This window comes from Choloepus didactylus, chromosome 13 (assembly GCF_015220235.1).
Source record: "Choloepus didactylus isolate mChoDid1 chromosome 13, mChoDid1.pri, whole genome shotgun sequence".
Lineage (NCBI taxonomy): Eukaryota > Metazoa > Chordata > Mammalia > Pilosa > Megalonychidae > Choloepus > Choloepus didactylus.
The window spans coordinates 94,533,004-94,556,846 of NC_051319.1; the positions used below are offsets into that span (position 1 = coordinate 94,533,004).

The following is a 23,843-nucleotide window of genomic DNA, read 5'->3' on the forward strand; positions in this document are numbered from 1 at the left end:
CCAGGAAGAAGCTAGGTCCAGGCCCACAACGTGCTTGATTTTTCTGTGGCTAATCCTGTAGTTCCCAAATTTGACTGCACATTGTATTACCTGGGGAGTTTCAAGATGTACTAAGTAAGGCCTGTGTCCCATCTCCAGAGATTGTGATTTAATTGGTCTGGGATATGATCTAGAAAAGATCTTCATGTGATTCTAATGTGCAGACTAGTTTGGGTACCATTGGGTTAATATAAAGAGAACACAGGTCAAGGAAGTTTCCTGATTATTTCAGAGTACTGGAAAGTTATAATACCTTTAAAGTTTCAATTCAATATCCTCTCTAGAGAAATCTTTATTCTTATAAACTACATCTTCTAAAGTAATGGAGGCAGTTCAGTTCTCCATTTTTGTTTGGGGAAGATCTGTGGTTTTGGAATCTACAAGAGTTTGTGTCATTCTTCTCATTAAATATTCATCTATTCCATTTAGCTGTCCAAAAACTGCATCAGGAACACCTACACAAGTGGAAAGGAACTGCCTAAGTCTCTGGACACTTGTGATGGCCTCTGTGATGGTGATTTTTGGCTGCTCTGGTAAAGGTATCTTCCCCTCGTCTTCACTCCCAGCATCATCAGTATTCTCACCAGCCACCAAGCCCTGGATGATGTCTGTGTCCATCAGCTCCTGGGAGATGATGAGATCATCATCTGCAGTCACAAAGTCCTGGAAATTTACTTCATTTGGGACACAGGCAGCAATAGCCACTGAGTGCCACAATTTTTCAATGGCAGTGTCTGGCTCACTGACTGTTTCTTCTGCATCAGAATCTGTAAGTTCCATAGGGATGATGCCAGCCCTCTGCCAGCATCTCACCACTGTGGACTGCTTAACTGACCACCATGCTGCTGCAATCATGTCAATGGCCTGCCTGATGTCCATCTTTTCTTGATCCTCACTGCTTTTCAGCTTGAGGAGGATCTGCTTTAGAAAGAGGCTCCTGTACAGCACTTTCATGGTGTGAATTATGCCAAGATTCAGTGGCTGCAGGATGACAGTACAGTTTAAGGGCAGATACCCCACCTGAATCCTCTCCAAGCGTGGGAGCATGTTGTGAGCAGAGCAGTTGTCAATCAGCAGGAGGATCCGGCGTTCTGCCTGCTTCATTCTGGCATCCACTTGTATAAGCCACTCATTAAAAAGATCCCTTGTCATCCATGCCCACTGGTTGGCTCGATAATCACAAGGAAGGGAATGGACATTCTTGAGGCAGTGTGGGCTGGCTGACCTACCGACAATCAATGGTCTCATTTTTTCAGTCCCTGAGGCATTGCAACAAAAGAGTGCTGTCAACCGCTGCTTTGCTTTCTTGCCCCCTCTACAATGATCCCCTTTAACAGCAAGTGTGTGCTGGGGAAGCAACTGGAAAAATACTCCTGTCTCATCAGCATTAAAGATATCATCTGGTCTGTAGTCAGCAATCAATTTTATAATTTCCCCTGCATGCCACTCATTAACCTTATCTATTCCTAGACCATTCATTAACCTGTCACTATCTTCTCTACAGACTGCTTTCAAAGCAATTCCGTGGCGATCCCTAAATCTGTTCAGCCAGCCCACACTTGCTTGAAAACTGTCATAGCCAAGCATGTTGGCCAAGTTTAGTGCTTTTTTCCGAATGACAGAACCGGTCATGAGAATGTTTTTGGCATGGATTTCTTGAAACCAAGCAAAAACAGCCTTATCAATGTCGTCGTAGAGAGCATTTCTCATCCTTTTCCGCTGGGGTGCTACAGATGCTTCCCGCACCTTTTCTTCAAATTTGGCACGATCCTTTAAGAACGTAGACAAAGTAGAAGGAGTGATACCGAATTCTTTTGCCACGTCTCCTTTCCTCTTGCCTGAGTCCACAGCTTCTACCACTTTCATTTTCTCCTCCAGGGAGAACTGCCAGCGTTTCTTGTTCCCCTTGTTTGCCATATCTGCGGAATGAGAGCTGGGCCTCAATGAAGGGCTGTGTCTGTTCCTCTTAGCGGCTTGTTTGGCCATGTGTGGAAAACTGAGAAGACAAAATGGAGTACCTATCAGGATAACAGATTCCCCCTAAAAGATGGATTTATTTTTTTTTTAAATCATATTAAGAAATGATAAAGCCAAAGTCAAGAGAAGATAGGATTTGTGCTATAAACTTTTTGTAGAAACTACTTGTATAGACTCACAGAATGTCTGAAATATAAGGGACCTTATAGGTAATCTAGCTTAAGCTTTCCGAGCCGCCATAAAAATGGGAATAACAAGGTCTGCCATGTCTACTCTGAGAATAGATTAAAATAATAACTGATGAAAGAGCTTTGCAAATAGCAATGCACTATAAAAATCAAGGGGTTTTTATCCAGCTTGTTTCATGGATGCAGACGCTGAGGCCTGGGGAAGGGGCTTACCCAGGTTCATGCAGCTAGTGTTTCTTGACTCAGATTAGTACTATTCCTGTCAATCCATTGTTCTACTTGAAATTCCACCAAAATGAGATCTTCAAAGCTGTATCACCATCTGGCCTGGAAAGGTCTTCATTGAGGGAAGATGTTTCTGGCAGTCATACATTCGTTTAATGAATATTTGTAGATGCCAAGCAGTAAGGAAACAGTAAAGGACAGAGTCAAGATCCCTACTCTTATGAAATTTACAATGTGGTAGAGAACAGAAACAATAAGTAAACAGAGAAATAAGACAGTTATAGTCTGGCCTGTGCTATGAAGGAAATAAAGACCATGACAGAGAATAAACAGGGAAGATCTATTTACAAAGTGTGGGTGGCCTCACTGAGAAGATGGCATTTAAGTTGAGACTTCAATGAAGGGGGTGGGGTGGGGGGAGTCCAGCTAAGGACATAACACCAATAAAAGCTCAAAGGCAAGAAAGAGCTTGAGGTTTTTAGGGACCTGAAAGACTCGCATTGACTCCAGGTGTTTGACTAAGGCAGAAGAAGGCCATTCAAAGACACTATTACAAACTGACATTTTATTCTGAATGCAGAAGATATCCACCAAAGATTTTAGGCAAGGTAAAGTGATGGTCTGCTTTTCATTTTGAAAGGATCACTCTAGTTGTTTTGTGGAATATGGATCAAAGAGGCAAGGAGAACAATTAGGATATTAGGATGCTATTGCTGATACTTTAGGTGAGAGATGATGGCCCAAGCGATGGACAGGTTACAGTCCCTCTCTGGGCCTGTTTTTCCATTTTAAAATGAAGAGGTTAGACTTAACCTGGGAGGGCATATCTGAATCTGATACCCAGACCCTACTAAGACCTACTGAATGAGAATCTCTGAGGAAATATAAATCTTTAAAAAACTCCCAGTGATTCTGATATTCCCCATGGTTGCAAATCACAGGACAAGATAGTTGATCCCTAAGGTCCCTTCCAGATAGGGCAGGTTTCTATGACCACCTCCACATATCTATTCACAGCACACTTTATGTGCCAAGCACTCTGTTCAATACTGGTCACACAGAGATGAAAAGAACATGATGCCCACGCTTGAGGAGTTTACCATCTAGGCAGGGAAGACAAACACTAGTGTGTGGACTACTACAACAGAAGTTAGAGTACTAGGGGAACAAAGAAGTTAAAGTGATCAACTGGAGTAGGGTATAGGTAGACAGTACACTTCAAAGAGGAAACCATATTTATGCTGGGCCTTAAAGCATGAACAAATAGGTATTCATGCCATAAAAAGAAATACATATAAAGGCAATGAAAATAGAATGGCATGGTCAGGAAAATACAATTCTTTGGAGAAGAAATCAAAGGCCAGATCACAGAAAGGCCTATGAAGGGGTCTAGCTTGATCCTGGGGGCAATGCGAGACCTTTAGAGGTTTTGTTTTGTTGTTGTCTAGGTTTGACATGATTGGATTTGCACTTTAGAAAGAATCCTTGGCTACAGGGTGGTGAACCTAATAGTGAAGTCCATTCTCCTGAGAGGTGGCCCTAAATATGAAAATAAACACAGGCTAGTGCGGTTGCAGCTAGGGGCATGCAGTCACGGAACCCTCTGCGCTCAGCGTTGCTTGAGGGGTACCGGCGGCAGCTCTTTCCGGAGGCGATGGTGAGGAGGGGGACTTGGCCGAGTCCCCGGCGGAGGCGTGCAAGGTGTGGAGGGCGGCGAGAGAGGGACGCGAGACACTCTCCTTTCGAGGTAGTAGAACAAAAAGCTTTTATTCAGGGGTGAGCACAAGTTATATAGGGTGGCATAGAGGGCGGGGTCGGTGTTAGGGGTGTGGGGTCCTTACATGGCAATGTTGAGGGGATAAAGGCTAGGATTGGTTCTGAGCGGGCGCGGAGGTCGTTAGAAAAGGGCGGGAGTTGCTCTGGCAACGGGGAGTGTGCGGGCAAGATAAAGGGGGCGGTTTTCTCTGGCAAGCTTCCTCTAACGGTTGTATTTTGGGTGAGGGAGATGGGGCCTGTAGCCGGCTCCACTTTCTCAGGCCCGGGGGGCTGTGGAGGGTATTACTGCCCATGCCCACTACCCTCTCCAGGGGCTGGCCAGGTTCCCTGGGGGGGGGCTGTGGAGGGCGCTATTGCCCATGCCCATCGCCTCCCCCAGGGGCTGACCAGGTTCCCTGGCCCCGGCCCACCAAGTTGGAACTCAGCACCAGCAACCCGCACCTCCCCCTTTTTTTCTAATTAGAAGAAGAAGCTTACAGGAGAGATCCGCCAAGGGATGAGGGAAAGGGGAGGCCGGGGAGGGGAAAAGGATTGACGGCCGCTCAGAGAGGCTGGAGCTCGGCGTTGGTGTGGCGCCCGGGCGCTCGAGAGGGGCCTCGCTGCTTGCGGGATGGACGAGGGTGGTAACGCTGCAGAGGGCCAGCTTTTTTAGTAGAGGCAAGTCGTTGATACTGCACTTGTACAAATGATGAGAAGACAGCATTGGCCTGGCTTTTAACAAGTTGGACAAGTCTGCGGATAATACAGGGCCCTAGGGTGAGAGCTAGAATAATCATTAGTAGGGGGCCGATGAGAGGGAGGAGGTATGGGAGGAGGGGGGTAAAGATGTGGGACCAATAGTTGGTGGCTTCACGGTTTCTTCTGCGTTGTTCTAGTCTCTCTCGGACCTTCTTTAGGCTGTTTTTGGCGAGACCTGTGGAATTGGCATATACACAGCATTCTTCTCCTAGGGCGGCGCAAAGGCCTCCTTCTTTGAGGAGAAGAAGGTCGAGACCTCGGCGGTTTTGGAGCACGACCTCAGAGAGGGAGTTAACAGAATTTTTAAGATGGGAAATAGCGTTTTGTAGGTGATGAATGTCCTCGTCAACAGCCGCCCGGAGGTGAGTTAGGGCGGAGCCTTGACTGGCTAGCGCAGCGATTCCGGTGCCAGCGCCTGCAAGACCTAGGAGGGAGGCGACCGTGAGGGCGGTGATGGGCTCTCGCTTTTGCAGAGGGGCAGGAGCTGCAGTTCTTTCTAGGCGGAGGAAGAAGTCTTCCTCGCTGTGGTATAGGACCCTAGGGATAAGGACAATTAGGAGGCAAGTTTCATGAGTTGTATTGAGGGTTCGCACGTTAAGGCAGGGGGTAAGTCCTGTAGAGGAGCAGAGCCATTGGGAGGAGTTGTGGGGAATAAGAAATTTGGCAGAGCTGTTGGGGGATGAGTAGTTGGCACAAGCTGTGAGGTTGGGAGAGTTGTATGAGAGAGGGCGGATGCACTTTCCTGTGGAGGAAACCGAATGAAAGGTTAGGGGGACGGCAGAGGTATTCCAATTGCATTCCGAGGAGCTATTCTCTGTATTTTCCGAAAAGGAGAGGTTGGAGGCGACGGGCTCATACAGGGAGGAGGAGGTGGAGAGGCAAAGCCAACAGGAGGAGGTAAGATTGGGGTGGGAGGAATTCACTGAGGTGAAGGCCGCTTGGATAAGGCCGAGGAGGGGAGATGAGAGGGGGGCAGAAAAGGTTGGGGTGGTGGGGTTGGCGATGCGCTGTTTGTAGCTGAGGTGCGGCTGGAGGGCCGTGGATTAAGGGGGTTAAGGACTTTGTTGGGGCCAACGCCGCTTGGTATTTGCTGTACTGCCTCTTTTTTTATTAGAATAAGAGATCCTGGGTCGGATCCAGCTAAATAGATTCGGAAACCCCAAGTGCGACCCATGAGCCAAGAGGTATCAGTAGGGTTTAGTACGGTGAGCATAAGTTTTTTTGGACAGAGGTACCTATCGTACCAGCGGTTGCCTGGGTTTTGGCAAGTATATGGGACTTCTGTAAGATTTAGAAATTTGTCAGGGGTACTGGGTTTCCAGTTAGTGGCCAGTGTTTCACACCCCCAGTAAGCACAGTAGTACTCATAGGGGGAATTGCAGTACGGTTTTTCAGGATTAGAGGATGGGCACATGTAATAATTTTGTATATTAAGGCTGCCAGGATAACCAACAGGTTTTGGATTAGGAGGGGGAAACAGGTCAGTGGCATTAAAAACAAAAGAGGGGCGTCCTGCAGTGGTATTGCAAAGAATTATTTTGGAATCTTCCCATCGCGCAAGGGTCCATTTCCAAGGCCGGTAGGGGTTGGCCTGGGTGGAAGAGGCGAGGGCAAGCATGATTATTAGAAGGGAAGCAATGCTTGGGTGGGGGTTATGGAAGTGCAGGGGGCTTGCTTTTGCCCGTCTGTATAGGCGCATAATTTTCATGAATTTTTGTCTCTCCGGGGGTATTTCCGGACTGGGCTCCCGGTCTAGGTGCAAGGTTGTCATCTGGTACACCAGGTTGCGGAGACGACGGCGTTTTCGTCTCGTTAGACGCGTGGCTGCTGGTGGCGGGTCGGATTGTTCTTCCTGGGATCCAGATTGGCTGTGATGCATCATCTGGGAAAACACAAGCAAACCCACGCCCCTGGGTGAGGAGTGGGGAGGGACCCTTTCAGGCATTACTCTCTGAGTCCTTCCAGTAGACCATCGGGGCCTGGGTGGGCCTATACGAGGGCCCCCAATGTCTATGTAGGGGCGAAAGCCCTTCCTTATTGAATGTGAATAGGTTAAGGTGAATAAGGGCTGCTATGATAAGGTCTCCTGGAGTTGCCTGGGGGAGCATGGCCCTTTCTTTTTCAATTTGTGTTTTTAAGCGGCGGTGGACTGCTTCCACAATGGCTTGCCCCTGAGGATTATAAGGGATGCCGAAATGATGGGTGATGTTATATAACTGAAGAAACGCCGCAAAGGAGGCACTGCGATAGGCAGGCCCATTGTCTGTTTTTATGTCCCAGGGGACTCCCATGAAGAGAATTCCTTGTCTCAGGGCCTTGATACAGTGTTTGGCCGTTTCCCCGGCAAGGGGGACTGCATAACACATGGCCGAGAAGGTGTCAATCATTACATGTACATACTTGAGGCGCCCAAAGGACGGAACGTGAGTTACGTCCATTTGCCATCTAGAATTGGGTTTTAGGCCTCGTGGGTTGACTCCCTGAGGTTGCAGGGGGTCAAGCGGCGCGAAGGGCGCACAAGTTGCGCGATTGCGGACAAGATGTTTACAGGTGTCTAGGGGGAGGCCACATAGATGATGTAACGATGCAGCCGAAAAGTGAAACTTAGAATGCAATAACTTGGCCTGGTTAACAGCGTTCCCCGGAGGGGCCGCTGTGCGAGTTAGCATTGCTTGGGTATCTTGAGCTGAGACCGCTTGGTCTACTATACTGTTGCCATCAGCCAAGGGCCCCGGAAGGCCTGAGTGACTACGAATGTGGCTAATGAACCAAGAATCCTGTTGATGCTCCAAGATGCTCCTGAGGTCAGAAAGTGCTTTATCGATGGCCGAGTTCCCGGGGAAAAAGGTGGAAAACGCGAGGACTCGGCAGACCTGATAAGTGTAGAGGCTGTTGGTGAAAATGTTTACTGGGTGGTCCCAGTGGGTGTTCAGCGCGTATGACACCGCCAGAATTTCCCCCACTTGGACTGAATGAAGATTGACATAGCTGAATAGGCGGGGTTCTGGGTGGTCCGGGGGATAAGAGAGGAAGGCGAAACGGGTTTTGGAGGCGTCAGTAAAGACGGTAGTGGCACCCGGGATGGGTGCAGAGGAGGGGAAAGGGTGGAAGGGGCTGCGGAAGGGAAGCTTGGCGAGCCCCTGTAACAGTTGATGGCTAGGATAGTGGCAGCTGAATTCCCCATGAAATCCTTCTAAAAGGATTTGCATGTCCGGGTTATCACGTATAAGCAGGAGGGTTTGGCCTGCGTCCAGGGGCCAAACAATTTTTTCTGGCGGCGCTCCAAATACATGAACAGCCAGGGTGACTAGATCTGAAGCTAGGCTGATCCAGAGCCGCACTGCGGGGCAGATTTTCCTAAGCCGGCTTTTAGCGGGGTGCGCCCAAAGTAGAGGGCCATCTTGCCACAGGCAGCCCATGGGTGTTCCGGGCGTAGGAAGGATGAGTGCCATAAGATTGCCCTCTCTAGTGCTGAACCTGTTGAGACAGCAGGCGGCGAGCGCCTTGTTAATGGCGGCAATGGCTTCCTTTGCCTCCTGGGTGAGCTTAATGCGCCGGGAGACCGCTAGCGGCGGGGCTTCTGGGACACTCAGCAGCATAAAGAGTGGTTGGAGCTGCGCGGTGGTGATCGGCAACGCAGAGCGGAGCCAATTGATTTGACCGCAGAGCTGTTGGAGCTCAGTGATGGTGACCCGATCTGGTATGTCTAGCTGGGGAGCGGACGGGGCAATGGTTTTATCAATGCTGAACCCTAAGAAGGCCAATGGCGGCACAATCTGAACCTTTTCGGGCTGAACCATAAGGCCGAGGTCAGCTAAATTAGTGGTGAGGTCTTTGAGGATTAGAGGAAGCGCCTCGGCGTCCTCAGAGGCCACCAAGATGTCATCCATGTAATGGATGAGCATGGCCCGCTTTCGCAGGGGGGCCACTGCGTGATTAACATACATTTGGCAGATGGCCGGACTGTTACGCATCCCTTGAGGGAGGACTTTCCATTGGTACCTGCTAGCCGCGCCCGCGTGATTGGGGACGGGGACTGTAAAGGCAAAGCGAGGGCGGTCTCGCTCATGTAGCGGGATGGAAAAGAAACAGTCTTTGATGTCAATGGTGGCTACGTGATAGTGAGCCGGGATGGCCACCGGATGGGGGAAGCCAGGCTGTGGGGAACCCATGGGAAGAATATGCTTATTGATCTCCCGCAGATCATGGAGGAGCCTAAATTTCCCTGTGGCTTTTTTATGAATAACAAACACTGGCGAATTATAGGGACTAGTAGAAGGTTCTATGTGGCTTGCGTCCAATTGTTTTTGGACAAGGGCTTGGAGTGCAACTAATTTGTGCGTGGGAAGGGGCCACTGCTCCACCCATATAGGTTCCTCAGTATCCCACTGCAGAGGAACGGGCGCTGGAGGTGTTAAACGAGCAGTGGTGCACATTATTGGGGGGGCTGCGTGGTAAGCACTGCCCCAGAGGCGGCGAGGATATCACGGCCCCATAAAATTTGGTCTATGGTGTGTAGGAACAACGGGCGGAAGGTGCCTGAGTGGCCTTCTTCATCCTCCCACTTAATGGGTCCCATGGCCTGAAGAGAAGTGGAGGTACCGGTGGCTCCCACTACTGAGGGACCATCAAGAACCATGCACATGGTGGCATACTGAGCGGGCATGCAAGAGACTTCTGCCCCTGAATCGAGCGTGCCCGTGTACCATTGCCCCCCTATTTTTAATTTACGGGTAGGCTTTTCTGGAGTGATAGGGACTGTCCAGAGAAGCGTTTTATGGCCTTCCTTTTGAGGCTCTGGCGGGGAGACTTTAACGGTGCCGTTAGATGCCACATGCCACTGGTACGGGCAATCCCCCCTAGGGGAGGAAGAATGACAATGGTAGGGGCACTCGGGAAGTCCTTTGGGGCCACTGTTGTGGCCCCAGGTGGGATGATCAGTTCCATTAGAACCGGCTGGGACGCTGCCTCTTAGGGGCGGGGCTGAGGCTTGCCCCGCTTGGAATTTAAAGCTTGCTCAGCGCCTTGGTGCTGACCCTGACTGGGGCGGAGGGGTTTGGGGTTAGATTTGCAATCGCGTGCCCAGTGATAGCCACGCTGACAGCATGGGCAAGGAGTGGGAGGGGGGCGCCCATTGGGCGGCATGAAAGGCGGGCGGTTGACCTCCGCATTGGGGCACTCCCGGGCAAAATGGCCGCTCTGCCCGCACTTGAAGCAACCGGCGGTGGCGGCTAAGGCGGCAGTGACAGCGCCAGAGACAGCCTGGGCTAGGGACGCGGCAGCTGGGTCAAAGGCGCTGCAGGCAAGTACCCAATCGTGTATGCTCTTCTTCCGCAAGGGAAGGATAGCCTGCTTGCAAGGGGGATTGGCTCCCTCGAGAATGAGTTCTCGAGCGAGGGCCAGTTGGGCCTGGGGATCACTAACCTTTCGAGCGCAGGTTTCTTCGACCCTGGAGACAAAGGTGGCGAAAGGCTCACTCGGCTCCTGGAGGAGCTTGGTGAATTTATTAGGCCGACAGGCGGAGCAGTTGGCAAACGCTCGTAAGGCGATTCCCTGAAGGATAGGCCAAAAGGTGGCGGGTGCATTGGTATAGGCGGATGCGTGCCTAAACGCTCCCGTGCCCATGTAAGCGTCGGGGGGATGAGTGGCCCCAGTGGCTGCGTCTTGCTCGCTCTGCCTAGCTGCTTCTGCTTGGAAGTGGGCACGCCAATCAACGAACTGGCCGGGGCCAAGGATGGTACGGGCAAGCGAGGCCCAGTCTTGGGGGAGGCAAAGGTCCATGGCGACATCCTGCAGTATTTGGGAAGCGTATGGGCTACCCAATCCGTCCTCCTTGACAGCCCTGCGAAGTTGCTTGATAGTGTCTGAGTTAATGGGATACCAGTCGTACGGTTTTTGCTGTGTGGGGGTAACGTTAAGGGGAAAGCAGCGAAAAGCGCGAGGGAAAGGAGGACGCGCTTGCAGAGGGCCTGGCACGGGAGTGGGGGCAGGGGCAGCGTTGCCCCAAGGGTTGCCTTGAGGTGTAGAAGGCAACCAGGGGTTGTTTGCTGGCGGGGCGGGAGGGGCGGCAGCAGCTGCCGGCAGCGGCTCTAAGGGGGAGAGGAAGGCAGGTTGTGAGTGGGGGGTGGGTGTGGGTTGCAGCGGCGCAATCCAAGAGTCCGCCGAAGGGGGAAGCGGAAGCAGGAGGCCCCAAGTGTCGCAAGATGGCGGCGTGGTGGGCGTAGCTAAGGCGTAAGATGGCGGGCCAGCTCCGCCCTGTGGAAGGGCGGGGTAAAGCGCATGCGGTTTCCGGCCGGCTCAGAGCTGACGTCATCGCTGGAGCACTTCCTCCCTTCGGTGGAAGAAGAAGGAGGAAGTTTGCCATCTTGGCGAGACTCGGTATTGTTTCGTTTTTGGGGGGTGACTTCGAGCGCGTTGTTAATCTGCTCGACTAAGGATTCTGTGTCCGAATCGTGGTCCGCATTGGTCTCACTGTCCGAATCTGTCGATTGAGTCGACAGGGCCTCCTTGGATTTAATGGGGCCTCGATCAGGGGGGAGGGAGCCTTGAAGGCAGGAGCGGACGGTTATTAAGGTGGGGAGCAAGCCGGGAGGGAAGCGCTTGTTCTCATGTTCCATGGCGTTGGTGACCCGATCAATAAGGCGATCATAAGTGACGGGGTCCCAAAGATGGCAAGTGGTGAGCCATGGGTTAAAGGGCAGCAGGAGGTCCCAGTATACTTGCAGCTGCCGGACAGACACCTTGCAACGATGTGTGTCCAGAAGACCCGCCAGAGCGCGAACTTGAGGCGCTTGGCGTGCAGATAGACGATTACCCATAGCGGAGGGGAAAGGAGGGGGGGGTCGTCTACCAAGCAAGGAGAATGAGGTAAACCGTGGCCGCGAGGCCGAAGAAGACGACGAGAACAGAAAGCAGGACTCTCTGGTAACGGGAACAGTCTGGGGGGGTGGTCACGGCGAGGCACACTGCGCCGAACAGAGAAACGAAGACACAGAGGACTACACCAAAGTAATGAAGGGGTAGAGGGAGAGTGTTAGGAGGAATGGGGGTCATAGAAAGAGAAGACGAGAGGTAGTCGGGGGCAACAGTATTTGTAGCCGGGATAATTTGGCAAGGGAGAGGCGGCTCCGGGCGCAGAGCGGCGAGGGAGAGGCGGCCCTTACCTTGCAGGCGAGGGGAAGGGGAGATGGAGAGGCGTCCGGGCGAGCGGGCGATTTGCTGGACCGTTGTGTGGAGAGGGGACGAGTAGATGTGGCCTCACACGGGGCACCAGTTGCGGTTGCAGCTAGGGGCGTGCAGTCACGGAACCCTCTGCGCTCAGCGTTGCTTGAGGGGTACCGGCGGCAGCTCTTCCCAGAGGCGATGGTGAGGCGGGGGACTTGGCCGAGTCCCCGGCGGAGGCGTGCAAGGTGTGGAGGGCGGCGAGAGAGGGACGCGAGACACTCTCCTTTCGAGGTAGTAGAACAAAAAGCTTTTATTCAGGGGTGAGCACAAGTTATATAGGGTGGCATAGAGGGCGGGGTCGGTGTTAGGGGTGTGGGGTCCTTACATGGCAATGTTGAGGGGATAAAGGCTAGGATTGGTTCTGAGTGGGCGCGGAGGTCGTTAGAAAAGGGCGGGAGTTGCTCTGGCAACGGTGTATGCGCACTGGCGGTGGCGGGAGTTGCTCTGGCAACGGGGAGTGTGCGGGCAAGATAAAGGGGGCGGTTTTCTCTGGTAAGCTTCCTCTAACGGTTGTATTTTGGGTGAGGGAGATGGGGCCTGTAGCCGGCTCCACTTTCTCAGGCCCGGGGGGCTGTGGAGGGTATTACTGCCCATGCCCACTACCCTCTCCAGGGGCTGGCCAGGTTCCCTGGGGGGGGGCTGTGAAGGGCGCTACTGCCCATGCCCATCGCCTCCCCCAGGGGCTGACCAGGTTCCCTGGCCCCGGCCCGCCAAGTTGGAACTCAGCACCAGCAACCCGCAGGCTAGTCTAGCAGGCTACATACAATCTGGGTGTCAATTTGAGTGCAAGAGAAGTTATTGAAAGATTTTAAGCAAGGAGAAATAACTGCTATGTGGAGAATGGAAATGAAGGGTGTCAGAGGAAAAGCAGACCAGTTAGGAAGTTCCTGCAAGAGTCCAAATAAGAGATAATGGTGGCTTGGACTAGGGTAGTAAGAGTGGAGATGACAAGAAGTAGTAAGTCTGGGCTGATGCTGATGGACACAATCTGAGGTACAGGAGGAATCAAGGATAAGTCCCAGATTTCTGGCTTTAAAACCAAGCAACATGGTAGATGGTGATCCCTTTGACTGAGATGGGACCCATACTGAGGATCTACTGAGTGAATATAATTTGTTAAATACTTAGCATACTTAATATAGCTTACACTTGATGGGACTTGAATTCAAACCCAGGAAGACTCATCACAAAGCCAGTGTTCTGAGCACTACAGAGTGTTATATAGCTTGCTCTGAGAACTATAAGTATTGAGAAGACATATGGAAAGAGAACTAGGCAAGAGTCAAATCACACAAAGTCTCAGAGGTCAAGCTAAGAAGTTTCAATTTTATTCTAAGACACTGGAGGGTTTTAACAGGGGTGTGACATGGTAAAATTTACAGTGCAAAAGGATCAATTTGTCTGCTGTGCGGAGAAAAGATTGTAGAGGGACAAGACTGGAGACAGGAATAAGTTTAAGTCCAGGCAGGAGGTGATGGTGGCTAGAAAATTGCTGATAGTGGGAAATGGAGAGATGTAAGCAGACTGGAAATATATTTGCAGGTTAGGGTTGTGCAGAACGTGTATAAATGTGGAATATCGGCGGAAAAGGACAATGCAATACAACCTTTATCCGACTCCCGGTCATTTTGCTCGGCTTGAATCACTCCAGGAACTCGCTACCATTATTATCAGTGGGACGAGGGGAAAGACGGACCGAGGGCTGATCACCGGAGTGAAGACGGAGGTTTGATACTGCACTAAGAGGTATGAACCGTATCCTAAATAAGCGGAACACACTGAGGAGGGCTGGAGTCGCGTTGAGGGGAGGGTTGTGCTAGGGGTTCCCCAGGGCCTAACGTAGCTATTAGAGGTTGAGGCGGGGCCTCGTCCCCCACGTTTGGAGCAGCCCCGCCCCTGTTACCTGAAAGCCACGGCAGTGCCCAGGAACTGAGCGGCCGAGGCGTTCTACCGCCAGCGGTCACAGATACCTTCTCCGCCCGAGACGTCTAGCCGGAAGCAGTCCGTTCGCTTTAGCAGCCCCGCTTCATGACTCTAAGCAGTTCCTATGGGCCCGCCCCCTGGCGCGGGCTGGACTGTTGCGCTTGCGCGAGCAGTAGCACGCAGTCACGCGCCGCCGGTCGCTTCCGGCGCGCCGCAAGGGCCGCCGGGACGGGTCTCCCTGGCGATAGGAGGTGTGCTGCTGTCGCTGCTGCCGCCACTTCCACCACGGAACGGTGTCGCGGCGACGCCTGTGTCCTCGCTGTTTTCCTCGGGCTCCCCGGGGTTTGGGCCCCGGGGCCCTTGGCAGGCGTCGGTGAAGGGCCTCCGAAGCAAACCTACCCTCGCACACCCGTCCTCCAAGACCCCATATCGTGACTCCGAGGAAGAAAAGCAACAGGGGCTGTCGCGACTCCGTGCCGTGTGTCGCCGGGCGGGGTCGCGGGGCTGGGGCTCCTTCAGCCCCCGGGATGCGCGCGCGAGCTCTCGCCTCCACTTCCTTGTTGCCTCTGTCACGACTGCAGTCGCCTCTCGGAGACAGCCGGGAGCGCGAGTTTTCTGGCCAGCGCCCCCGTCGAAACCCCTGGCCGGGTGCCTCCAGGAATGTGAGCCGCGCGTCCTGCACGCTCCTCTGGGTAAGTCCCGCCTCCCTAGGGCTGCGTCGCGCGGCAGATCCGCTGGGCGACCTCGGGCTGGCCTCTCCGAGTCTCTGTTGCCTCTTCAGTGAGTAGGAGCAGTGAGCCACCGTGTTCTACCCCGCAGTCCGTACCTTTGAGACGGCTAAGACCCACAGAGGGAAAGGAACTAGCCTAGAGTCAAACCAAAGCCTACGGCTGAGTCGTCACAGGCTGTCTCATGAGGTTCCAGGGAAGATCTGATGGGATAGTGAAAGTGTTTTGCAGATTTCAAGTACTGTCTTTAACCCTGTTTTACAGTTGAGAAAACTGAGGCTGAGGATAAGTAGATTGCCCAAGGTCATGGGGCTCCGTTTTAGTGCTATTAAATAGTGTAATGTAAAATAGAAGCCAGCTCTTTTTGTCCTCCAGAGCCCTTGGTTTTAATCTTTATATTCTATTTGCGTTGCTATGCTGAAGCCCTGGTTTAGGAAAATAAGCTTGGACCCAGGCTTAAAACAGGGTACTAAAAAGCAAACAAAAGCATAGCCTAGTCCCTTCTTGCCCCCACCTCAATGATTTTGCTTCCTAACTTATTTTATACAGTGCTAAAACCTTTGCAGATGTTCTCCAAGCAGTTACTGCCCTTCATCATAAACTTAATGGCTGAGAAGTCATTTATTTAAGGGCAGAACAGAGTCTCTGCATTGAGGAATCAGTTTCGTTCCTCAGTCACACCAGCCGTATTTCAAGTGCTCGGTAGCCACATCTGGCTAGAGGCTACCATATTGGACAACATAGATACAGAACATTTTCATTGTGGCAGAAAGTTTTATGAACAGCATTGGTTTAGAGGATTGCCAGTGAGAATAGATAACAGCATTGCATAATGAATGGAGGCCTACAGAGTTAGATTTTCAAGTCAAAAAGCTATCTTTCTGTCCTTCCTTGGGCCTGGTGGCTTTGGACAGATTGTTAAACATCTAAGCCACAGATCAGTCATCTTTAATAATGAACTCTTTCATTTGTATAGCACTTGACTATTCTCAAGTAGAGTTACATCTTTTGTATCCCTTGGGCCTTATTACTATAAATCTCTAATAGGGGTGGGTGAAACTTCTCTTTTTTAATAAATAAGAGATAGAACTGAACCTAAAGCAGCTAAGAGACCTGTCCCAAATCATACAAGTTGACAGAATGTAAAAAAAAATCTCTTGCATATAAGCACTTACCACAAATTTGAACAGATGACCGAATGACTGTTGAAACAGTTTGTGTAAGGTGATGAGACAAGAGGGAGGGGCCAGAATTTCTGGCTCCTAGCCAAGTATTCTTTTTACCTATTACCATATGGAATCCTTGTAATGTGGGGTTTATAAATTTCTCAGTTGAAGGATTACTATGAGTATCCCATGAGTGAATATAAGTGAAAGGGTTGTCTTAAGACAGTGGTCCAAAATTTGCCTGGTCAAAGCATTACTTGGGTCACTTGTTAAGCACACAGATTTCCGTACCCTCTAGAGATTCTTACTCAGAAGGACTGAATTGGAGCTCTGAACTCTTGTATGGTTAAAATGCTTCTTGGAATCTGTTGAATTTGGAAAATGGCTAAGCCTTAAGGTCCCATCAAAGATAAGAATTGTTTGATTAGAAAGCTGCTGCCCCTTTTAGGTTAGATTTTTGATACTTTGTTTTGTGTTTGACTTTCCTTCCTCTAGCCATGGATGCATCATACGATGGTACTGAGGTAACTGTCGTGATGGAGGAAATTGAGGAAGCCTACTGTTATACCTCCCCTGGGCCACCCAAGAAGAAGAAAAAGTATAAAATACATGGAGAAAAGGCCAAGAAACCCAGGTTAGCCAAAACATTTTGGTTGCTGCTAGCATTTAAAAAGTCAGCCAAAACTGCTGAGAGGTAGTTTGGAATACTCATAAGCAGAAGCTGCTTGGAGAGTTGTGTTGACTTTAAGGCTACATCCAGATTCATTGAGAAAGAGTGCCACATCGATTGTTGAAATCTCAGGATGATAGGCTGTGATGAGGTAGGGAGTGGGCAGTAGCGAGATTTATGCCATGCCAGCCTCCCATTCCTGGCCAGACATTGGTCATGTTTCCAGGCTGTCACAGAAAATGTGCCTTCAGATGGTAGAAGCTATGTACAAAGGAGTACATTATTTATTGTTAGTATTAGTATTATTACTGTTATTTAAATATTTAAAACAGGACGTTGATAAAAATATTCAGTTATAAGTAGTCCAGTGACATCAACAGAGAATATGCAAATTGTAGCTCTGATCTCCCCCATGAACACTAAACTTCTTGCTGTGGCTGCCAGCATTGGGCCACTTTGATGGTTCTACTACTTTCCATTCTCAGCCTTGGCAAGATGCTGCTGACCAGTGAGATGACCATAGGCTGTGTAGAGGAGTAAAGGTTGTGGGTGATAACCAGTCTGGGTAATCAGTCCCCTAAGTAACCCTTCCCTGAGTGAGCAATGATGGGACACCTGTATCTTTTTTTGCTTATATATATATATTTTTTAGTTCAATTTTATTGAGATATATTCACATACCATACAGTCATCCTGATGTACAGTCAGCTGTTCACAGCACCATCATATAGTTGTGCATTCATCACCCCAGTATATTTTTGAACATTTTCCTTATACCAGCAAAAATCAGAATAAGAATAAAAAATAAAAATAAAAAAGAACACCCAAATCATCCCGCCCATCCCACCCTATTTTTTTATGTTGGTTTTTAAAAGCTAATCATCTTTACAGAAAAAGTGGTCTGTGGAAAAGTAAACCAGATGAGACTTTGCTCTGCTTCTAGCTTTCTGAAGAAAGAGCAGGCACTATTTTTACCATTTATTTTGCCCTCCTATACACCATTTGAGGGTGTTATTGTTTCTTTGACTTCAGTTCCTATTTAGATAAATACTTTGATGTGAGAGGCTGGGTTTTATATCTGCTTCTGTGCAACCCGAAATCTAACACTGTAGCAATTACTGGTTGAATGATGAAAAGCCTTAAAAGATCATTGCTTCCTCAGGTCTGCTTACCTCCTGTACTATTATGACATCTACCTGAAAGTACAGCAGGAGCTCCCCCACCTCCCTCAATCTGAAATCAATAAGAAGATTAGCGAGAGTTGGAGGCTTCTCAGTGTGGCCGAGAGGAGTTACTACTTGGAGAAAGCCAAACTAGAGAAAGAAGGTTTGGATCCTGTAAGTAATTTTTTCCCCACCATTTTCTCCACTGGTTCAATGGTGAAGGTCTTGGGGAGACCAACCTCCTATTCTCCTGTTTCCTTTTCTTTTCTTTAAAATTGGAGTTGAATCATTTTATCTTTCTTGAGTCTGATATTCTGTTTCATTCAGTGATGCCCCACACTCCCTTGTCTCCTGTGGTTGCAGCACAGGGGAGCTGACATTTTCTGAAAGATAACCTGCAGTGAGCCTTAGGCTCCTTTTCTGAATATTAGCTCCTTATCCTCGTGAGTAGTAGCATTTCTTTCCTTTAACATATTTGCTTATATAGGCATTTTCCCTATACCAAGAGTTTTCATGGCACAAATGTGAGATACTGTAATTGATTTATAGTGTGTGGACCACTGTCAGTTTTAACGTAATGAGGAGTTAGGCTTCTGTGTTTAGAGAAAGATAACAGCTGCTTTGTGTGATAACACATTCTTTTGTTACCACTGGTGATTGTGAACTATGATAGAAGCAAACATGAAAAGATGATTGGTGAAGACTGAGGCTTTTGAGCACTTGGATTAAAGAACAAGCAAGGAAGCATTAAGGTTTGTATCTGTCAGCCATTTTGTTATTTCTAGTTCACAATAACAAAACCCACTGATTAACTACTAAAACTGCTGTCTTCTTAAATTGCATTTCCTGCAGGAAAAACAGCCTGGTCATTGCAAGTTGAAATCTTTAACCTTAACTCCTTTTTTCAATTGAAACAATTGCCTCTAATTCCTTTTGATAACGCAGAGCAAAGGTTTCTCAGGGGTACAATAACTATGTTATAGTAGAACAGACTGCATTTGTTCTTATTGGAACCCGTCTGCCACCCAGGTTTAGATTATTTTGTCCTTATTGGCTTGGCATTCCACTTCCTGTAAAAGTTATGTTATTCCTATCTTAAAGACATAATGCTGAGTGAAATAAGGCAGACACGTAAAGAGAGATATTGTATGTTACCACTAATGTGAACTCTGAAAAATATTTTTATATTGTAGAATGTAGGGGACCTAGAGATAGACAGCAACTAGTGAAGGGGAAATGATAATCTAATAAGAACAGATCAGCTATTGAGGATAATCTCAGTGTTATGGGAATGCTCAGGAATTATGGTTTGTAAATTTTCTTGGGTATGGTAGGGACATGTTGGAAGGAATGTAGTTATTTTAGGTTGTTTGTCTTATTCCTGTGTTTTCTTTTGTTTGAATTTTTTTTTTTTGATAAAGTGAAAAAAAGCTATTGCATTTTTAAAAATTAGCTTCAATGTAGTTGTTTTAGGTTATTTGTTTTTTTTATTTCTTTGGTCATGGTTTGTTAATTTTCTTGGGGTATGGTAGGAACATGTTGGAAGCAAAGTAGTTTTTTTAGGTTATTTGTTTTTCTTATTCCTTTGTTCTGTTTTGTTTGAAATGTTGGTTTTTTTGTTTGTTTTTTAATTTTTCAATAAATAAAGTTAAAAAAAAGTTATATGTTCCCTACAGTCTTAGAGGTGCTACTCTGTACTTCCTCCTCTAGATGATTTGTTTATAAACAGTGAGTTTGGGAAACAGTCCCTGTTGGGAGAAAGGAAGAGTATACATACTACTTTTGGGTTCCCCATTGTAAAGTCAGCAGTATCTTTTTGTCCCTTGTTTCGGTTTGCTAAAGCTGTTGGGATACAATATACCAGAAATGTGTCGGCTTTTAACAATGAGGATTTGTAAGTTACAAGTTAGAATTCTAAGACCATGAAAATGTCCAAATTAAGACGTCAACAAGAGGATACCTTCTCTGAGGAAAGGCTGCTGGCATTCAGGGTTCCTCTGCCAAATAGCAAAGCACATGGCCAGTGTCTGCTGGTCCTTTGCTCATGGGTTCCTCTGTCAGATAGCAAGGCACATGGCCTGCCTCTGCTGGTCCTTCGCCCCAGGTTTCATTGCTTTCAGCTTCTGATTCCAGTGGCTTTCTCTGTGAGTGTCTGTTGGTTCTCTCTTAACATCTTGGGGCTGGGGGGTGGGGGTGGGTTTCTCTCTCTGTGAACTCTCTCTTCTGGACATTTCTTTGCTTGTGCATACACGCTCCCTCCCTCTCTCTGTGTTTCTGCCTTTTATCCTCTCATAAAGGACTCCAGTAAAGGATTAAGACCCACACGCCAATTGAAACAACCTAACCAAAAGGTCCCACCTACAATAGATCTGCACCTATTAAAAGAATATGGCCTTTTCTGGGGTACATAATAGCTCCAAACCAGCACACTATACAAGAAAATTTTACCTAATCCTGGACTGGCTTGGTTTTTTTGTTTCGTTTTTTAATTTCTTAATTCAAACAATATTTATTACATGGCTCCATGCTGCTCGACTTCTAAGGGCTGGAGATGCATTGGTGATCATTGGGCACTGTCCTGCAGATGCCTGTGGTCCCATGTGGTCCAGTGGGACTCATTCCCACCCATGTAAGCATCATCGATCATGTAAGCAGCAGTTCCCAAACTGGAGCATGTATCAGTATCACTTGCAGGGCTTAACACACAGGTGGCTAGGCCTCACCTAAAGGGTTTCTGATTCAGTAGGTCTGGGATGGGGCTCAGACAAGTCCTTTGGTGGTGCTGATCCTTCTGGTCTGGAGCTCACACTTTGAGAACCGTTGCTTTAATCTCAAGGATATTTATGCTTCACCAGGATTCAGGAGCACCCAGGCAGAGTTGTAACATGGTTTCATTGGCCTCATCTTTCCCTAGTCTCCCCTGCCTTTGCCCCTTTCTCTCCTTTCTTTACTCCCTATTTCACTTCATGTATCCAACATGCTCATGCTCCCTCGCCTTTCCTCTATCAAATGGTACTCTCAGAAAAGGATTTTATATCAAAGCTTATCATGACGTTAAGTCAAGGTCTTACCTTTCCTCCAGCTTGGTTTTTAAAACTAGATTCTAATGTAGGTCTTATCAAGACTTTTTGAAAATTAAAAAAAAAAAAATAGACAGTGATCCTTTTTTGTCCTATATTTATTTATATCCACCACCTTCTCTACTTCTACCACTGACAGCATGAATAGATCAGCTCTGATGCTAACCAGCTGAGTGATCTTGGAAGACTCAGGTAACATTTGAGCTTTGGTTTCCTCATCTGTAAAATGGGAATAATAATATCTACTTGTAGTGTTTGAAATAGATCATGTGAAGCACTTAGTTGAGTTCTTGGCACATACTTACTTGTTTAATAAAGATCAGCCTTTAGTAGATTAAATACTTAGTGACCATATAAGGAGGAAGGGTGACATTCATTGAGCACCTGCAATTTACCAAGACTGGGCAAAGCTTTATGTGCTATATTTGGCCTCTCCCAAAATGCCTGGTATGGAGGTGAGACCCTCCTGCCTGCATACCTTGGGAGCCTGTCAGAGAGGCCTTGTGGCAGGCTGTCCCCTTGGCAGTCGTTTAGATGTCCTGCTAAGTGGCAGGATACATGGTTCTAGAGTATTCTTCTTCCAGGCCCTAAGATGAATGCCATCCATGCCATCCTGTTTTATCTCTGCTTGGATTTATTGATTAAAGTCCAGACCGTCCTATGTATTTACCACCATTTAGTCTTGTTTAGTTTAGTCTTCACCTGTCTGCTTCAAAGGGTGACTTGAGAATGTCATTTCCCCATTCTCTTTCTAATATGGCTCCATAAAGGATTCTCTCTGTCTGCTTTCATGCTTCATCTGAGTGCTTTTAACTTTTCATCTCTGAGTGTTTCGCTTATGCCCTAAGTAGTCTCATTGATGACTTGCTTTTGATTTATTTAAAGATCCTTTTGTAATTAATTTCAGTGTTCCTTTTAGAAGATAACTTAAGAAGATACCTCTGGAATTATTTTTTGATACATTTAATTTAAATTCTCACTCAACTGTTTTCTTTGAACCTTTGAATTTTCCTTATTGGGTTAATTTCAGTTTAAATTTAAAAAACAAAACAAAAATGCCTTTTTGTTGCCATGTCTATGCTCTCCCTTTGTTTTGCCAATTAGCCATGCATGGTTGTGCTTCTAGTTACCATATCTTCTTGATCCTTGGAATCCTTGGAACATTGACCTTGGACCTTCAGGTCTAGAAAGACCTAGCCTGGAGTCCTGGCTCTATTGGCTAGTAATTTTGTATTTTGGGGACTCTTGTAACCTCCCTGAGACTCAGCTTCAATTTCCTCATTTATTATATAGGAATAAGAATAGTACCTAATTTAATAGTGCCATTTTTAAGGTAAAAATTGGGTTTGAAAGCATTTTCTAGACCTGAAGGTCCAAGGTCAATGTTAATATTCGTATTCTTTTTCTCCCCTAATGTATTCAGCCTCTTAACAGATACTCCTTTATATACATACTTTCTCAGGAAGCCTTCTTAGGTTTGTGATCTGTTCATCCTTTTCATTTTCATTTTTTTTTTTTTTTTACTTTTTTTAAAATTCAGTTTTATTGAGATTGCTCACATACCATACAATCATTCAATATGCACAATTTTCCATGATACCTTCATACAGCTGTGCTTCCATCATTCCAGAAAAGAAATAAAAACAAAAAAGGAAACTCAAATCCTCCCATACCCCTCACACATTCCCCCTCCATTACTGACTCATGGCATCGATATAGTACGTTTGTTACTGTTGATGATAGTACATAGTTTACAATAGGTATATTTTTCCCTATATACTCCTCTGTTATTAACTTTTAGTTATAGTGTTGTACGTTTGTTCTAGTTCACGAAAGAGATTTCTGATACTTGTACAGTTAATCACGGACATTGTCCACCACAAGATTCATTGTTTTATACATTCCCATATTTTAACCTCTAACTTTCCTTCTGGTGACATACATGACTCTAAACTTCCCCTTTCCACCACATTCACATACCATTCAGCACTGTTAGTTGTTCTCACAATATCATGTTACCATCACCTCTGTCCATTTCCAGATACTTAACTTCAACCTAGTTAAGCATTCTGTTCATAAAATGCAACCACTTCACATTCTTTAGCCTCGTTCTGTATCCTGGTAACTTATATTTTATGTCTATGGGTTTACATATTGTAATTAGTTCATATCAGTGAGACCATGCAAAATTTGTCCTTTTGTGTCTAATTTACTTGACTCAATATAGTGTCCTCAAGGTTTCTTCATCATCCCATTTTTGTTTTTTTTATGACGGTTTTGTTCACCCACCATGCATTCTGTCTTTAGTAAATAATCAGTGGTTCCCTGTATAATCACATATTTATGCACTCACCACCATCACCACTATCTATATAAGGGCATCTCCATTTCTTCCACAAAGGAGGAGGAAGAGTCAAAGACAGTAGAGAGACAAAAGAAAAAGAAAGAAAAGAAAATGACAGCTAAAAAGCACTGAAAGAAGAGATAGAATTAAACTAAAGTACAATAAAAGAGTCAGACAGCATCACCATTGCCAAGAGTTCCATACCCTCCCTTTTATCCCCCTCTTATAGGCCTTTAGCTTTGGCATATTGACTTTGTTACATTAAAGGAAGCATAATACAATGTTTCTGTTAACTGTAGTCTCTAGTTTGCATTGATTGTATTTTTCCTCCAGTACCATCCTATTTTTAACACCTTGCAAGGTTGACATTCATTTGTTCTCTCTCATGTAAAAACATATTTGTACATCTTATCCCAATTGTTGAGCACTATAGGTTTCACTGGGTTATACAGTCCCAGTCTTTATCTTTCCTCTTTCCTTCTGGTGTCCCACATGCTCCTAACCTTCCTCTTTCGACCACACTTACAGTCATCTTTGTTCAGTGAACTTACATTGTTGTGCTACCATCACCCAAAATTGTGTTCCAAACCTCTTTCTCCCGT

General features: G+C 47.3%; 2 protein-coding genes across 9 annotated transcripts in view; both read left to right on the forward strand.

The window, feature by feature from the left end:
• SLC26A2 (solute carrier family 26 member 2) overlaps nt 1-13,975 on the forward strand; it is a 52,845-nt gene extending 38,870 nt beyond the window's left edge. The window contains exons 5-6 of one of the 2 annotated variants that reach the window (XR_005211439.1): nt 469-3,037; nt 13,819-13,975. Coding sequence is in view for 1 of the 2 variants with exons in the window: in XM_037801833.1 (XP_037657761.1) it covers nt 469-576 (108 nt within the window). In the remaining variant the exon portion in view is untranslated. Of the gene's footprint in view, nt 1-468; nt 3,588-13,818 lie in introns of those variants that run through there. The other variant, XM_037801833.1, reaches the window with a different exon arrangement.
• A 6-nt stretch (nt 13,976-13,981) lies between these two features.
• The window catches only part of HMGXB3 (HMG-box containing 3), a 71,643-nt gene continuing 61,781 nt past the window's right edge, over nt 13,982-23,843 (forward strand). For all 7 annotated transcript variants that reach the window (XM_037801820.1, XM_037801822.1, XM_037801824.1 and 4 more), the window contains exons 1-3: nt 13,982-14,782; nt 16,480-16,618; nt 17,817-17,991. In XM_037801820.1, coding sequence (XP_037657748.1) covers nt 14,215-14,782; nt 16,480-16,618; nt 17,817-17,991 — 882 coding nt within the window. In that variant the 5' untranslated portion in view covers nt 13,982-14,214. The remainder of the gene's footprint in view (nt 14,783-16,479; nt 16,619-17,816; nt 17,992-23,843) is intronic.